The following is an 18,052-nucleotide window of genomic DNA, read 5'->3' on the forward strand; positions in this document are numbered from 1 at the left end:
CATCTGGATTGGAGCTGTGAACCCACACTTTATTTTACAAAAGCAGAAATCAGTGAAGCAGATATTAGAGCACAAGTCAGAATTGGGGCTAGCAACAGTAGATGGGGTGTACATGCACATTTCCAGATACCATCAACAGTAACAATCACGGCACGGCAGACATAGCACACTAGCCGAGCACAAGGCTGCCACAACTCAGTTTACTGTGTCACAAGGTGCAGGGTCTCTCTAAGTTGCTAGCGAAGCAGTTGGGTGTGTCTGCTAGTTTTGTTGTTATTTCTCAATCAGCAAATGAATTAGAGCGGGGAAACCGTAGGCCTTCCTGTTAACTGTATTTTATTGATTTATTTTTATTTTACTTTTATTTTATCAGAGAGTCATACTGAGACCAAGGTCTCTTTTACAGACAAGCCCTGAATTTACATAAAATACTAAATTAAAACTGATATTGTTTAAATTAATTTGGCAAATCCCAGGAGATGCTGTGGCCTGAGGATCGATTTTTTTTTTGTCCACCTCTGCTGTAAAGGAATATAGATTTTTCTACTCAATGGTAATATTTTGTATTGCAGTGATCTCCCTATCAGTCATTGAGGCGGTCATCATAGTCATCCTGATATTCCTGAGGAGGAGAGTACGCATCGCCATCGCTCTGCTGGAGGAGGGGAGCAGGTGAGTTCTTCTCTCAGGAGATTAAGTCGGACGTCTTGTTGTGTCACTTCCAATGAAACCAGCATCTGTGAGTTCAAACTTTTAACTATTATTTTTTCACACTTTCTCCCCCTTCTCTGTCTCTCTCTTTTCTCCAGGGCCATTGGTTACATCATGTCCACTCTCTTCTACCCGATCATCACATTTGTGCTGCTGGCCATCTGCATAGCGTACTGGGCAGTCATTGCTGTGTATCCTCTCTATGTATGTCTTCTCAGCCTCTTCCTCACTGTGTGTGTGTACACTTTTACACAGTTATCTTTACATGCAGCTTTGCCCATTGTAGCTACACATGTGAAGCATCCTGAACTGTCACCAATGGCATCATAGAGATAAAGACTGGATGATTTGAACCTATTGAAACTGCTGAACCCGTAGTGGAAATCCCAATGTAGATGGCTCATAGGCAGGCACACATTTTGTTACTTATCACTGCTTCTATTCTTCCGTGTTGCCCTTGACTGGTTTTGCCCTCAGCTTCTTAGCGTCATCTGGTGATGCTGTCTACAAGGTCATGTCGACGCAGGACAAATGCATGTATGCCAACCTCACCTGTGATCCAGAGGTTCGCGATTCTTTTTACTGTCTTCCTCTTTGTCACATTGACGTTATTGCTGTATTGCACACTCCTAGAATGCTGTATGTTATTGGCCTTGAAACCCTGAATTGGAGTAGCTTACAGCTTATTGAAATTCAGCTCAGTGTGCTTGGCAGCAGTACAAATCATCCAAGTCAGAAGTTTACATACACTTAGGTTGGAGTCAATAAAACCTGTTTTTCAACCACTCCACAAATTTTTTGTTAACACACTATAGTTTTGACAAGTCAGTTAGGACATCTACTTTCCGCATGACACAAGTAATTTTTCCAACAATTGTTTAAAGACAGATTATTTCACTTATAATTCACTGTATCACAATTCCAGTGGCTCAGAAGAATACATACACTAAGTTGACTGTGCCTTTAAACAGCTTGGAAAATTCCAGAAAATGATGTCATGGCTTTAGCTTCTGATAGGCTAATTGACATAATTTGAGTAAAGTGGAGGTGTACCTGTGGATGTATTTCAAGGCCTACCTTCAAACTCAGTGCCTCTGCTTGACATCATGGGAAACTCAAAAGAAATCAGCTAAGACCTCAGAAAACAAATTGTAGACCTCCACAAGTCTGATTCATCCTTGGGAGCAATTTCCAAACGCTTGAAGGTACCCCGTTCATCTGTACAAACAATACTATGCAAGTATTAACACTATGGGACCACGCAGTCGTCATAACGCTCAGGAAGGAGACGCGTTCTGTCTCCTAGAGATGAACGTACTTTGGTGCGAAATGTGCAAATCAATCCCAGAACAACAGCAAAGAACCTTGTGAAGATGCTGCCGGAAACGGGTACAAAAGTTTCTATATCCACAGGTAAACAAGTCCTATATTGACATAACCTGAAAGTCCACTCAGCAAGGAAGAAAGGAAAAATGTCCTCTGGTCTGATAAAACAAAAATATAACTGTTTGAACATAATGAACATCGTTATGATTGGAGGAAAAAGGGGGAGGCTTGCAAGCCGAAGAACATCATCTCAACCGTGAAGCACGGGGGTGGCAGCATCATGTTGTGGGGTGCTTTGCTGCAGGAGGGACTGGTGCACTTCACAAAATAGATGGCATCATGAGGGAGAAAAATGATGTGGATATATTGAAGCAACATCTCAAGGCATCAATCGGGAAGTTAAAGCTTGGTCACAAATGGGTCTTCCAAATGGACAATGACCCCAAGCATACTTCCAAAGTTGTGGCAAAGTGGCTTAAGGACAACAAAGTCAAGGTATTGGAGTGGCCATCACAAAGCCCTGACCTCAAACCTATAGAAAATGTGTGGGCAGAACTGAAAAAGCGTGTGAGCAAGGAGGCCTACAAACATTTTTTTTGACCCAAGTTAAACAATTTAAAGGCAATGCTACCAAATACTAATTGAGTGTATATAAACTTCTGACCCACTGGGAATGTGAAGAAATAAATAAAAGCTGAAGTAAATCATTCTCTCTACTATTATTCTGACATTTCACATTCTTAAAATAATGTGGTGATCTTAACTGATTTAAGACGGAGAGTTTTTACTTGGATTAAATGTCAGGAATTGTGAAAAACGGAGTTTAAATGTATTTGGCTTAGGTGTATGTAAACTTCCGACTTCAACTGTCTCTAGCCAGTGACAACATCTGTTAACTCTGGCTACATTTGGTCTTTCATTACAATTTAAAACTGAAATGGTACCCTATTCCCAATATACGGAGTAGTTTGCCGTTGTAAACTCTGGCCAAAGGTAGTGAACTGTATAGGGAATAGGGTGCCATTGTAAACTCTGGCCAGACGTAAATAGAGAATAGGGTGCGATTTCCTTCTAACCCAATAACTCACCCCTATCTCTCCCCAGACGTTCAGTCAGACCAACGTGACCACGGTGTGCCCGGGCTCCCAGTGCACCTTTGCCTTCTACGGCGGCGAGAGCCTCTACCACCATTACATCTTTGTGCTGCAGCTGTGCAACGTGCTGATGTTCCTGTGGCTGGTCAACTTTACCATCGCCCTGGGACAGTGCACCCTGGCCGGGGCCTTCGCTTCCTACTACTGGGCCCTGAAGAAGCCCCAAGACATACCATCATGCCCCTTGTTTTCCTCCTTTAGCAGAGCTGTACGGTAGGCTGACTCAGTCGTATAGGCTTTTAACGCATAAGGAAGGTGAAGATGGTGTTGAGTTGGACACTGAACAAAAATATGAACTAACATGGAAAGTGTTGGTCTGATGTTTCATGAGCTGAAATAAAAGATCCCAGAAATGTTCCATATGCATTTTCTGCACAAATGTGTTTACATTCCTGTTAGTGAGCATTTCTCATTTTCTAAGTTAGTCCATCCAGCTGACCGGTGTGGCATATCAATAAACTGATTAAACAGCATGATCATTACACATGTGCTGGGTATAATAAAAGGCCACTAAAATGTGCAGTTATTTCACCACAGATGTCTCAAGTTTTGAGGGACTGTGCAATTGGCATGCTGGCTGCAGGAATGTCCACCAGAGCTGTTGCCAGAGAATTTAATGTTCAATTCTCTACCATAAGCCGCCTCCAACGTTGTTTTAGAGAATTTGGCAGTACGTCCATCTGGCCTCACAACCGCAGACCACGTGTATGGCGTTGTGTGGGTGAGCGGTTTGCTGATGTCAACGTTGTGCCCCATGGTGACGGTGGTGTTATGGTATGGGCAGGCATAAGCTACAGACAATGAACACAATTGCATTTTATCAATGACAATTTGAATGCACAGAGATACCGTGACGAGCTCCTGAGGCCTATTGTTGTGGCATTCATCCACCGCCATCACCTCATGTTTCAGCATGATAATGCACAGCCCCATGTTGCAAGGATCTGGTCACAATTGCTGGAAGATGAAAATGTCCCAGTTCTTCCATGGTCTGCATACTCACCAGACATGTCACCCATTGAGCATGTTTGGGATGCTCTGGATCGATGTGTACAACAGCGTGTTCCAGTTCCCGCCAATATCCAGCGACTTCGCACAGCCATTGAAGAAGAGTGGGACAACATTCCACAGGCCATTCCAACAGCCTGATCATCTCTATGTGAAGGAAATGTCACGCTGCATGAGGCAAATGGTGGTCCCACCAGATACTGACTGGTTTTCTGATCAACGCCCCTACCTTTTTTTTAAGGTATCTGTCACCAACAGATGCATATCTGTATTCCCACTCATGTGAAATCCATAGATTAAGGCCTAATTTATTTATTTAAATTGACTGATTTGCTCAGTAAAGTTGTTGAAATTGTTGCATTTTGCTTTCATATTTTTGTTCAGTATAGTTTATATTGGCTCATCTTGCTTGGAGAGATATTCACTACGGGAGTTATCCTAGTACTGCACTAATAAACTATTTCAGATTCTCCATTAAGCCTTTAAATCCAAGACGAGACATAATCTGTGTTGAGGGAACTGGTCCTACGTGTGTTGAGGGTTTTACACCTATGATGGGAAGGGGGAAGTGTGTGTGTGTGTGTGTGTGTGTGGTGGATATAAAGCTCTATTTTGTATTAGTAATACAGTGTATTGTGTACCTCCCAGGTACCACACAGGCTCTCTGGCATTTGGCTCTCTGATCCTGGCCTTGGTGCAGATGTTTCGCATCGTTCTAGAGTATCTGGATCACAAACTCAAAGGTGGGTTTTCTGCTCGTACTTAACCCACTGCCTTTCGTATGTTTACATACAGCACTGTATATTTCTATGGAATATTTTCATGAAGATGATCATCATGTATTTTTCAGGTGCTCACAATGCTTTTGCCCGCTTCCTGATTTGCTGTCTCAAATGCTGCTTCTGGTGCCTGGAACATTTCATCAAGTTCATGAACAGGAACGCCTACATCATGGTGAGTCTGGGTAGTTTCAGTCAAAATATTTTTCAAACCATCCATCCAGTACCTTTGAGGCATTTCAGTAGTTAGTACACCCATTACTATTGTGATCATGCTATTTGATAACCATCTCACAGAAAGTGTTGGAATCGTGAATAACATGGTCTTATTTTGAATTTCTCACCCTAGATGGCGATATATGGAAAGAGCTTCTGCACTTCGGCCAAAGATGCTTTCTTCCTCCTGATGAGGAACGTAGTAAGGTAAGACAACGTCTTTTGTATCGGTTCGTTTGATTGTCTGTCCCTCAGACAGTTTTTTTGTGTCTGTCTTTCATGGTGGTGACTGTCTCTCTCTGGGCCTCTGGGCTTCTCCAATGAGTTGTCTCCTCTGTAGGGTGGCAGTGCTGGATAAGGTGACAGACTTTCTCCTCTTCTTGGGAAAAGTGCTTATTTCAGGGAGTGTTGGTGAGTTCCCTTTCCCACACACTGGTGATAACCTTGTGGTATGTTTAACTATGAGGGCTGATGTTAAAATTACCCAATGCATGAACTTGACTAAACAAACAACACACGCTGGAAAAGAGTACTACAATGTTCTCGGCAGAGGCGTTCTCTATAAGACAATGTCCATAGATAATATGTTACACTGATTGTACATTTGTCAGTGTTTGCTCAGGTTGTTATTTTGTTATTAAGGATTCCGATCCCCCCCCCCCCCAGGTGTTCTAGCATTCTTCTTCTTCACCCGAAAGATTCCAGTTATTCAAGAGGAGGTGCCATCACTAAATTACTACTGGGTCCCCCTACTGGTAAGAAATAGACTTACATCATATGAGTCAGCATTGCTTGTTGTTAATTGCGCCTGCATACGTAGGTTCTGTTTGCTTGTAGCCGAACTTGGCTAGGCGAAGCGACTTCTATGCTCTCATACTCCCTAAAGACATTCGCTTGAATAACTAGAAAATAACAGCAATGTTAATGTGGGTTCGCACAATTGTACATTTAGCTAAGATGTTTGGTGCCGAAAAAATGTGCATGAAAACTAGTCATCACTCGTTGAATGACAAACACTTCACGTTCCCACTCCGACTAGGTGTATTACTATTGTCTAATCAACCAAACTTCGACTTGCCTCAAGAAATGTTTTTGTCTGCACAAACAGCTGGAACAAAAACTCAGAAAACCAAAAATAACACAAACGTCACACAATTTCGTGATAATATATGCGCAAATTGTTTTGACTGGGAAGCATACGGTAAGCTTTATTGTGCTTACTGACTTAGACTTTTCTGCCATTGTCAGACGGTGATATTTGGATCCTACCTGATCGCCCATGGCTTCTTCAACGTCTATGCTATGTGTGTGGACACCTTATTCCTTTGTTTCTGTAAGTACACCATTCATCTCTTTTAAATACAGGCCAGTCCGGGGTGTGAGGGTGTTTATATTATACACAGGGAGTACATTCCAGGGTTTGTGTTGGAACTGACTGCAGCTTGGGGAGCTAATTGAATGCTTCTCCATTTCTACTTGATGTTGCTCTCCATTATATCATTAGCGGTGTACAGTTTCTTTCATAAGACAGAAAAAGGTATTCTTGCACTGCGTGATATATATATATTTTTACACTACTATCATTGTTTTACTAATTCAATATTTTATATTGCATGTTCTTGCAGTGAAGACTATTGTATAGGGCCTGTGTTATATGCATTATATTTATCAAACTTTTCCTCTGCTGCATACTAATCACTGAACCAGTTGGCTATAATGCACTGGCCATTTTGGCTGACTGAAACCTATATCAACTTTTTTTCCTAATTAATTTCCCTGCTTGGCTTTCTAAATTGTTTGGCTCAAACTCCTTTCTCTTTCTCTCTTTCTCTCTCTGCCTTCCTACCTATACGTTGTCTGCTCCTCTCCTCCTCGTCTCTCCTCCTTTTCTCCTCCTCTGTGACAATGCTTCGTCTTCCGTCGGTCCTGGATCAGGTGAAGACCTGGAGAGGAACGATGGCTCGCCCCTCAAGCCCTTCTACATGTCCCCTCAACTGCACAGGATCCTCCGCAGAGAGCAGGGCTCCAAGCTCTACACTTCCTCCTGATAGGCCACAACACTGAACCTCTTTCTCCTGATAGGCCACAACACTGAACCTCTTTCTTCTGATAGCCAGAACACTTGATACACTGAAGGACTGACCCATTCAGCGTCTGTGTGTGGGGGTGATTGTGGTCTGGAGGATACTAGAGCAGGGCCTTATGGCTGGGCTGGACTCATGAATGCAGGTGATCTAACTGGACAGAACTGACCAGGAAGGCCTTGGCAGGACATGGCAAGACCCAAGAGGGTGGTGTATGTGGGTGGGGTTTTGAAAGAGGCGGAGCTCTGTTCAACTTCCTCCCTCTCACCGCCTGCACCGCCGCTGATACTTCTAATATTAGCCTTTTTTCTCTCTGCCGTGCTTCTGTCCCTTTCTTTGTTGTGTCGACACTCTGCTGGCCTCTGCCTTACTTAGAGAGCGCTGCAGCAGCACAGTGGACGTGGGGGAAATTGCCATTAGCCCAATACACTGTAAGAGGCACATACACTGCAGAAGGAGATCTCTGTATTTCAGATGCAATTGGTGTACTTTTGCAGATGGTTGTGGGGTGATGCAGGGCAAGGGCGCCCCCGTGTGACACTACTGTGTTTGTGCAATGGTTCCATGTACTGTAATGTAAGGTCCATGTGTAGGGTGAAGTTGCCCTTCGACACTGATCTTGGGTCAGTTTAGCATTTTCCTCAACAATGGTTAAGGTTAGGATTGGGGAAGCTGATCTTAGATCTGTACCTAGGGGAAACTTCATCCCAGAGCTATTTTTAGGCGCTCTCATGTGTTGGAAAATAACCCAGAGGTGGCTTTTCTGTCTAGCATGATTATTTGAATGGCTGTTTAGTCTTTGGTTGAAGAGGCACTTTTGGTCCACCATATTTATTAGCACTGTTACAGACACAGTTCAAAACTTAATGTGCAATGCTACGGATAGATAAACTGAACATACGCCTAAATTGTGGGGCGGCAGGTAGCCTAGTGGTTAGAGCATTGGACTAGTAACTGAAAGGTTGCAAGATCGAATCCCCAAGCTGACAAGGTAAACATCTGTTGTTTTGCCCCTTAACAAGGCAGTTAACCCACTGTTCCTAGGCTGTTATTGAAAATAAGAATTTGTTCTTAACTGACTTGCCTAGTTAAATAAAGGTAAAATAAATGAATACAAATGACATGGTTACAGACACTTGTAGGTTGTTTTGGTTTTACACTGTAAGGTGCAACACTAGATATTGGTTTTACACTGTAAGGTGTAACACTAGATATTGGTTTTACACTGTAAGGTGTAACACTAGATATTGGTTTTACACTGTAAGTGACAGTTATAATGTAGGCTCAGGGAGGTCAAGACTTCTGAACACATTTGATGCTCATGGTGAATGATTTGAATGGACACCCTTCAGGGATTCCGACTGCAGTTGCTAGTAAATGTGCCTAGTTCTAAATGGAGAAATGTTCCTCTTTATTGGTTTGTGGTTTTACGATCTACCGCCGAGAACCTTTTGAAATACCGTTTATAAAAGGATGTTAAAGCCATTTTTGGTATTTTTATATGGAATAGTGCAGAACTGCAGTAGTGCGGTTTTTAATACTAGGTACTGTAACACACATCTCTTCTGAGGATATTTAATGTTTTTGTACAGGATAACTCTTTTTGTATCAATGACACCATAAAAATGTGAAACCTTTTTTTAAATAAATGTGAATGATTTCATTATAGCAAATTTTCTAGGCGATTCATATCTAATTTCTATATTTTATTTGTATATTGTATTTAAGGGTTAATGACATTTAAATTGATCGTTGGTTTGGGATATTCAAGTTTTTGGGGTAGGCCTGTTATCAAACAGTGGGTTTGAGGAAATGAGAGGTGTCTTAGTTGGGATCAAGAGGGCTTTTATGAAACAGTGATTTGAGGGTAAGTATCTAAACTTGAGTTTAGTATTTCAAATGGATTTGAAGGAATTTACAATAACAGTGAGTTTGAGATATATGACTGCGTTTCAGAATGTTTAGCAGTAGGTTATGGCTATACAAAGTCTTGTATTTAGAGTTTGGCCAGTTTTTAGAATGTTTTATATTGTTCTAATTCTATACATGTCATTATTTGAATATTCCCCTTGTAATGTTAATGAGGTGCTGCCACTGATGCCATAGAATGTTGTGTTGTCATTTAAATGTGACGTAATGCAGAAACCGCAATGGCCCAACTTTCTAAATACATGGGGGTATTTAACAGAGTTTCAGAGTTTCTGTGGTATGTGACTGGATATGTGTTCCTGTCCCCAGTGGTGGATCTGGAGGTGAACAACGGCTCTGCAGCCAGACCCTTCTACATGAAGAACCCTGAGACACATCCTCAACAAGAACACCAACAAGAGGAGGAAAGACAAGAGATAGACGAGAGAATAAGAGAGGAACGGATACAGGGTGACTGTCTATCCATACTCCTCCAGAGGCAGGAAAGGTGATAGGGAAGACAACCGTGCAGGATCAAGTAGAGATGGAGGTAAATACTAATTCAGGTCCATATTGGACCCAGATTATCGCCCCGTAGCATTCACTTCTGTCATCATGGAGTGCTTTGGGAGACTAGTCAATGATCATATCACTGCCACCTTACCTGCCACCCTAGACCCACCTCAGTTTGCATACCGCCCCAACAGGTCCACAGACGATGCGATCGCCATCACACTGCACACTGCCCTATCCTATCTGCACGAGAGGAATACCTATGTAAGAATGCTGTTCATTGAGTACAGCTCAGCATTCAGCACCATAGTACCCTCCAAGCTCATCATTAAGCTTAAGGCCCTGGGTCTCAACCCTGCCCTGTGCAATTGGGTCTTGGACTTTCTGACGGGCCGCCCCTAGGTGGTGAAGGTAGGAAACAACATCTCCACTTCGCTGATCCTCAACACTGGGGCAATCTAAGTGTTGTGTCAGGAAAACAGCCTCTCACTCAACAAAACAAAGGAGATGATCGTGGACTTCAGGAAACAGTAGAGGGAGCACCCCCCTATCCACATCGACGAGACAGTAGTGGAGAAGGTGGAAAAAAATGTAAGTTCCTTGGCGTACACATCACGGACAAACTGAAATAATCCACCCACACAGACAGTGTGGTGAAGAAGGTGCAACAGCTTCTCTTCAATCTCAGGAGGCTGGAGAAATTTGGCTATTCACCTAAAACCCTCACAAACTTTTACAAATGCACAATTGAGAGCATGCTGTCGGGCTGCATCACCGCCTGGTACAGCAACTGCACAGCCATCAACCGCAAGGCTCTCCAGAGGGTGGTGCGGTCTGCACAACGCATCACCGGGGGCAAACTACCTGTCCTCCAAGACACCGACAGCACCCCTTGTTACAGAAAGGCCAAAAACATCATCAAGGACAACTACCACCCCAGCCACTGCCTGTTCACCCGAACAGAAGGTGAGGTCAGTACAGGTGCATCAAAGCTGGGACTGAGAGACTGAAAAACAGCTTCTTTCTCAAGGCCATTAGACTGTTAAACAGCCATTACTAACACAGAGAGGCTGCTGCCTACATACAGACTCAATCATTGGCCACTTTAATAAATTGATCACTAGTCACTATAATGCCACTTTAATAATGTTTACATATCTTACATTACTCATCTCATATGTATATACTGTATTTTATACCATCTATCCGCTTGGCCATCGCTCATCCATTTATTTATATGTACATATTCTTATTCCATCCCTTTACATGGTGTGTATTAGGTAGTAGTTGTTGAATTGTTAGATCACTTGTTAGATATTACTGCACTGTCGGAACTAGTAGCACAAGCATTTCGCTACTCTCGCATTAACATCTGCTAACCATGTGTATGTAACCAATACAATTTGATTTGATTGCTCCTGATGCCATTATTATTAGGTGCTTTGGACATACAGTTGAAGTCGGAAGTTTACATACACTTAGGTTGGAGTCATTAAAACTCATTTTTCAACCACTCCACAAATTTCTTGTTAACAAACTATTGTTTTGGCAAGTCGGTTAGGACATCTACTTTGTGCATGACACAAGTAATTTTTCCAACAATTGTTTACAGGCAGATTATTTCACTTATAATTCACTGTATCACAATTCCAGTGGGTCAGAAGTTTACATACACTAAGTTGACTGTGCCTTTAAACAGCTTAGAAAATTCCAGGAAATTAAGTAATGGCTTTAGAATCTTCTGATAGGCTTATTGACATCATTTGAGTCAATTGGAGGTGTACCTGTGGATGTATTTCAAGGCCTACCTTCAAACTCAGTGCATCTTTGCTTGAAATAATGGGAAAATCAAAAGAAATCAGCAAAGACCTCAGACATTTTTTTTTAGACCTCCACAAGTCTGGTTCATCCTTGGGAGCAATTTCCAAACGCCTGAAGGTACCACGTTCATCTGTACAAATAATAGTACGCAAGTATAAACACCATGGGACCACGCAGCCGTCATACCACTCAGGAAAGAGACGCGCTCTGTCTCCTAGAGATGAACGCACTTTGGTGCAAAAGGTGCAAATCAATCTCAGAACAACAGCAAAGTACCTTGTGAAGATGTTAGAGGAAACAGGGACTGGTGCACTTCACAAACTAGATGGCATCATGAAGGAGAAAAATTATGTGAATATATTGAAGCAACATCTCAAGACATCAGTCAGGAAGTTAAAGCTTGGTTGCAAATGGGTCTTCCAAATGGACAATGACCCCAAGCATACTTCCAACGCTGTGGCAAAATGGCTTAAGGACAACAAAGTCAAGCTATTGGAGTGGCCATCACAAAGCCCTGACCTCAATCCTATAGAAAATTTGTAGGCAGAACTGAAAAAGCGTGTGTGAGCAAGGAGGCCTACAAACCTGACTCAGTTACACCAGCTCTGTCTGGAAGAATGGGCCAGAATTCACCCAACTTATTGTAGGAAGCTTGTGGAAGGCTACCCGAAACGTGTGACCCAAGTTAAGCAATTTAAAGGCAATGCTTTCAACTACTAATTGAGAGTATGTAAACTTCTGACCCACTGGGAATTTGAGATAAAAGCTTAAATAAATCATTCTCCCTGCTATTATTCTGACATTTCACGTTCTTAAAATATAGTGGTGATCCTAAATGACCTAAAACAGGGAATTTTTTCTCGGATTAAATGTCAGGAATTGTGAAAAACTGAGTTTAAATGTATTTGGCTAAGGTCAATGTAAACTTCCGACTTCAACTGTAATATTTGAATTTATTATCTTGCCATACAGTACTGTATGTACTAACAAAACATCACCTTAAAAAGATTCTCCAGTCATTTTGTATAATTTTTAGACAGTTGTTCTGAAAGTAGCGCTCCCGAGCCAAAAGTGGTCCGCAAAAATTGGCATATAAATGGCATATATTATTATAAACTCAGCAAAAAAAGAAACGTCCCTTTTTCAGGACCCTGTCTTTCAAAGATAATTTGTAAAAATAACTTCATAGATCTTCATTGTAAGGGGTTTAAACACTGTTTCCCATGCTTGTTCAATGAACCAAAAACAATTAATGAACATGCACCTGTGGAACGGTCGTTAAGACACTAACAGCTTAGAATAAAGGTCACAGTTATGAAATCTTTGGACACTAAAGAGGCCTTTCTACTGACTCTGGGAAACACCAAAAGAAAGATGCCCAGGGTCCCTGCTCATCTGCATGAACGTGCCTTAGGCATGCTGCAAGGAGGCATGAGGACTGCAGATGTGGCCAGGGCAATAAATTGCAATGTCCTTTACTGTGAGACGCCTAAGACAGCGCTACAGGGAGACAGGACGGACAGCTGATCGTCCTCGCAGTGGCAGACCACGTGTAACAACGCCTGCACAGGATCGGTACATCTGAACATCACACCTGCGGGACAGGTACAGGATGGCAACAACAACTGCCGAGTTACACCAGGAACACACAATCCCTCCATCAGTGCTCAGACTGTCCCCAATAGGCTGAGAGAGGCTGGACTGAGGGCTTGTAGGCCTGTTGTAAGGCAGGTCCTCACCAGACATCACCGGCAACAACATTGTCTATGGGCACAAACCCACCGTCGCTGGACCAGACAGGACTGGCAAAAAGTGCTCTTCACTGACGAGTCGCAGTTGTCTCACAAAGGGTGATGGTCGGATTTGTGTTTATCGTCGAAGGAATGAGCGTTACACCGAGGACACATTATTCCATTTCTGTTAGTCACATGTCTGTGGAACTTGTTCAGTTTGTCTCAGTTGTTGAATCTCATGTTCATACAAATATTTACACATGTTAAGTTTGCTGAAAATAAACGCAGTTGACAGTGAGAGGATCTATCTTTTTTTTCTGAGTTTATTATAAAAAATATGCGTAGTACATCACGTGCAGATTTGTGCACCACGTCATTGCTCTCTGCTGTGGATGGATCATCTGCCTCTTGCTAGCTGTCACTAATATTGCGAAGGGCTGAAGCTCATTGGTTGAACTCCACTTACTAGGTGGTCCACGTGGGGGAAAACTAGAGATTTTGTGTGTAACTGAGCTAAAACAATAATTATATAGTATGCTTGTATTCAAGTTGACACATTCAGCCCAAAGCGGTCAGGTTTAACAAATGCTTAGTAGTTGTCAAAGTTCCAGAGCATGTCTTTAAATGCACAATGATAACAGTATGGTTAGCATAGCTGTGACCAAATCATGCATTTAATGGCAACTGCAAGACATTGTTGATTTTACCAATGTACTGTACAGCACTTACTTGAGTGAAAAATCAAGTATATCATTTCATAACAAAATGTTGCTCCACATATTACCCAGCAGGCACTTGTAACATCCGGTTGCTGTCGAACCCAGCAGGTTCGACATCCGGTTTGGAGCGAGCGGTCGCATTTGCATTCGCTCTGCAGGTAGTATAACTTTTCATTACATTTCATTATAGTACAACGGTTTAATTTGTCCAACCTTAGCAATTTCTTCTTAGCTAGCTACATAGCCGTCTGTGTATCAAAGATAATTGCGTAATTATCGTATTTCGTCGTCTATCGTAGTCCACACTGCTATCTGCCCAGCAGCTAGCCAGCTAGCAAACGTCCACCGTCTACCCAATAGTAGTATAACTTTTCATTACATTTCATTATAGTACAACGGTCTGATTTTCATTTTCATTACAGTACAACGGTTTGATTTGTTTGATCTTAGCTAGCTACATAGCCGTCTTTGTATCAAAGATAATTGTGTAGTTATCGAGGTTCGCTGAGGTTCGCTAGCCAGGTATTCTCGTCCTAACGTAACGTAACGTAACGTAGTCAACCCTGCTAGCTAGCCAGCTAGCCACCGATTAGCAGCACTGTAGAAACGATTACATTACAACGGAACGACTTGATTTGTGTAGTGTTAGCTAGCTACATAGTTTTCTTTGCTATCTTTGTATCTAAGATAATTGTGTAGCTTTGAGTAATTATCGGTTAGCTAGCCAGCTATTTTCGCCTGCCGCGCTGCCGTCCTCCTACCTAGCCAACACTGCTAGCTAACACTGCTAGCTAGCCAACTTCTACCGAATAGCAGCACTGTAGAAACTTACATTACAACGGAACGACTTGATTAGCGTAGTGTTAGCTAGTTGTCTTTGCTGTCCTTGTATCCATGATAATTGTGTAGTTTAGAGAAATTTAGAGAAATTGTCGAGGTCACCTAGCCAGCTTCACTTTCAACAATGCAGCCACTGCTAGCCAGGCTACTTCACCAGCCAGCAGTACTATATCATTTTAGTCAATCAGATCTTTTATTTTACTTTTATTTTTTGCAACGTAAGCTTAACTTTCTGAACATTCGAGACGTGTAGCCCACTTGTCATTCTAATCTCCTTTGCTTTAGCGTAGCCTCTTCTGTAGCCTGTCAACTATGTGTCTGTCTATCCCTGTTCTCTCCTCTCTGCACAGACCATACAAACGCTTCACACCGCGTGGCCGCGCCCACCCTAACCTGGTGGTCCCAGCCCGCACGACCCACGTGGAGTTCCAGGTCTCCGGTAGCCTCTGGAACTGCCGATCCGCGGCCAACAAGGCAGAGCTCATCTCAGCCTATGCGTCCCTCCAGTCCCTCGACTTCTTGGCACTGACGGAAACATGGCTCACCACAGATAACACTGCTACTCCTACTGCTCTCTCTTCGTCTGCCCACGTGTTCTCGCACACCCCGAGAGCTTCTGGTCAGCGGGGTGGTGGCACCGGGATCCTCATCTCTCCCAAGTGGTCATTCTCTCTTTCTCCCCTTACCCATCTGTCTATCGCCTCCTTTGAATTCCATGCTGTCACAGTTACCAGCCCTTTCAAGCTTAACATCCTTATCATTTATCGCCCTCCAGGTTCCCTTGGAGAGTTCATCAATGAGCTTGATGCCTTGATAAGCTCCTTTCCTGAGGACGGCTCACCTCTCACAGTTCTGGGTGACTTTAACCTCCCCACGTCTACCTTTGACTCATTCCTCTCTGCCTCCTTCTTTCCACTCCTCTCCTCTTTTGTCCTCACCCTCTCACCTTCCCCCCCTACTCACAAGGCAGGCAATACGCTTGACCTCATCTTTACTAGATGCTGTTCTTCCACTAACCTCATTGCAACTCCCCTCCAAGTCTCCGACCACTACCTTGTATCCTTTTCCCTCTCGCTCTCATCCAACACTTCCCACACTGCCCCTACTCGGATGGTATCGCGCCGTCCCAACCTTCGCTCTCTCTCCCCCGCTACTCTCTCCTCTTCCATCCTATCATCTCTTCCCTCTGCCCAAACCTTCTCCAACCTATCTCCTGATTCTGCCTCCTCAACCCTCCTCTCCTCCCTTTCTGCATCCTTTGACTCTCTATGTCCCCTATCCTCCAGGCCGGCTCGGTCCTCCCCTCCCGCTCCGTGGCTCGACGACTCATTGCGAGCTCACAGAACAGGGCTCCGGGCAGCCGAGCGGAAATGGAGGAAAACTCGCCTCCCTGCGGACCTGGCATCCTTTCACTCCCTCCTCTCTACATTTTCCTCTTCTGTCTCTGCTGCTAAAGCCACTTTCTACCACTCTAAATTCCAAGCATCTGCCTCTAACCCTAGGAAGCTCTTTGCCACCTTCTCCTCCCTCCTGAATCCTCCCCCCCCCCCCCCCCCCTCCTCCCTCTCTGCAGACGACTTCGTCAACCATTTTGAAAAGAAGGTCGACGACATCCGATCCTCGTTTGCTAAGTCAAACGACACCGCTGGTTCTGCTCACACTGCCCTACCCTGTGCTTTGACCTCTTTCTCCCCTCTCTCTCCAGATGAAATCTCGCGTCTTGTGACGGCCGGCCGCCCAACAACCTGCCCGCTTGACCCTATCCCCTCCTCTCTTCTCCAGACCATTTCCGGAGACCTTCTCCCTTACCTCACCTCGCTCATCAACTCATCCTTGACCGCTGGCTACGTCCCTTCCGTCTTCAAGAGAGCGAGAGTTGCACCCCTTCTGAAAAAACCTACACTCGATCCCTCCGATGTCAACAACTACAGACCAGTATCCCTTCTTTCTTTTCTCTCCAAAACTCTTGAACGTGCCGTCCTTGGCCAGCTCTCCTGCTATCTCTCTCAGAATGACCTTCTTGATCCAAATCAGTCAGGTTTCAAGACTAGTCACTCAACTGAGACTGCTCTTCTCTGTATCACGGAGGCGCTCCGCACTGCTAAAGCTAACTCTCTCTCCTCTGCTCTCATCCTTCTAGACCTATCGGCTGCCTTCGATACTGTGAACCATCAGATCCTCCTCTCCACCCTCTCCGAGTTGGGCATCTCCGGCGCGGCCCACGCTTGGATTGCGTCCTACCTGACAGGTTGCTCCTACCAGGTGGCGTGGCGAGAATCTGTCTCCTCACCACGCGCTCTCACCACTGGTGTCCCCCAGGGCTCTGTTCTAGGCCCTCTCCTATTCTCGCTATACACCAAGTCACTTGGCTCTGTCATAACCTCACATGGTCTCTCCTATCACTGCTATGCAGACGACACACAATTAATCTTCTCCTTTCCCCCTTCTGATGACCAGGTGGCGAATCGCATCTCTGCATGTCTGACAGACATATCAGTGTGGATGACGGATCACCACCTCAAGCTGAACCTCGGCAAGACGGAGCTGCTCTTCCTCCCGGGGAAGGACTGCCCGTTCCATGATCTCGCCATCACGGTTGACAACTCCATTGTGTCCTCCTCCCAGAGCGCTAAGAACCTTGGCGTGATCCTGGACAACACCCTGTCGTTCTCAACTAACATCAAGGCGGTGGCCCGTTCCTGTAGGTTCATGCTCTACAACATCCGCAGAGTACGACCCTGCCTCACACAGGAAGCGGCGCAGGTCCTAATCCAGGCACTTGTCATCTCCCGTCTGGATTACTGCAACTCGCTGTTGGCTGGGCTCCCTGCCTGTGCCATCAAACCCCTACAACTCATCCAGAACGCCGCAGCCCGTCTGGTGTTCAACCTTCCCAAGTTCTCTCACGTCACCCCGCTCCTCCGCTCTCTCCACTGGCTTCCAGTTGAAGCTCGCATCCGCTACAAGACCATGGTGCTTGCCTACGGAGCTGTGAGGGGAACGGCACCTCAGTACCTTCAGGCTCTGATCAGGCCCTACACCCAAACAAGGGCACTGTGTTCATCCACCTCTGGCCTGCTCGCCTCCCTACCACTGAGGAAGTACAGTTCCCGCTCAGCCCAGTCAAAACTGTTCGCTGCTCTGGCACCCCAATGGTGGAACAAACTCCCTCACAACGCCAGGACAGCGGAGTCAATCACCACCTTCCGGAGACACCTGAAACCCCACCTCTTCAAGGAA

General features: G+C 44.4%; 1 protein-coding gene across 3 annotated transcripts in view; it reads left to right on the forward strand.

The window, feature by feature from the left end:
- Nucleotides 1–8,951, forward strand: part of LOC129867401 (choline transporter-like protein 5-B) — an 82,452-nt gene extending 73,501 nt beyond the window's left edge. For all 3 annotated transcript variants that reach the window (XM_055940772.1, XM_055940773.1, XM_055940775.1), the window contains 11 exons: nt 573–672; nt 810–902; nt 1,189–1,276; nt 3,142–3,404; nt 4,848–4,942; nt 5,050–5,153; nt 5,328–5,401; nt 5,535–5,605; nt 5,861–5,949; nt 6,443–6,527; nt 7,130–8,951. In XM_055940772.1, the coding sequence (XP_055796747.1) occupies nt 573–672; nt 810–902; nt 1,189–1,276; nt 3,142–3,404; nt 4,848–4,942; nt 5,050–5,153; nt 5,328–5,401; nt 5,535–5,605; nt 5,861–5,949; nt 6,443–6,527; nt 7,130–7,242 (1,175 nt within the window). In that variant the 3' untranslated portion in view covers nt 7,243–8,951. The remainder of the gene's footprint in view (nt 1–572; nt 673–809; nt 903–1,188; nt 1,277–3,141; nt 3,405–4,847; nt 4,943–5,049; nt 5,154–5,327; nt 5,402–5,534; nt 5,606–5,860; nt 5,950–6,442; nt 6,528–7,129) is intronic.
- The last annotated feature ends 9,101 nt before the right edge of the window (nt 8,952–18,052 follow it).

This window comes from Salvelinus fontinalis, chromosome 12 (assembly GCF_029448725.1).
Source record: "Salvelinus fontinalis isolate EN_2023a chromosome 12, ASM2944872v1, whole genome shotgun sequence".
Classification (NCBI taxonomy): Eukaryota; Metazoa; Chordata; class Actinopteri; order Salmoniformes; family Salmonidae; genus Salvelinus; species Salvelinus fontinalis.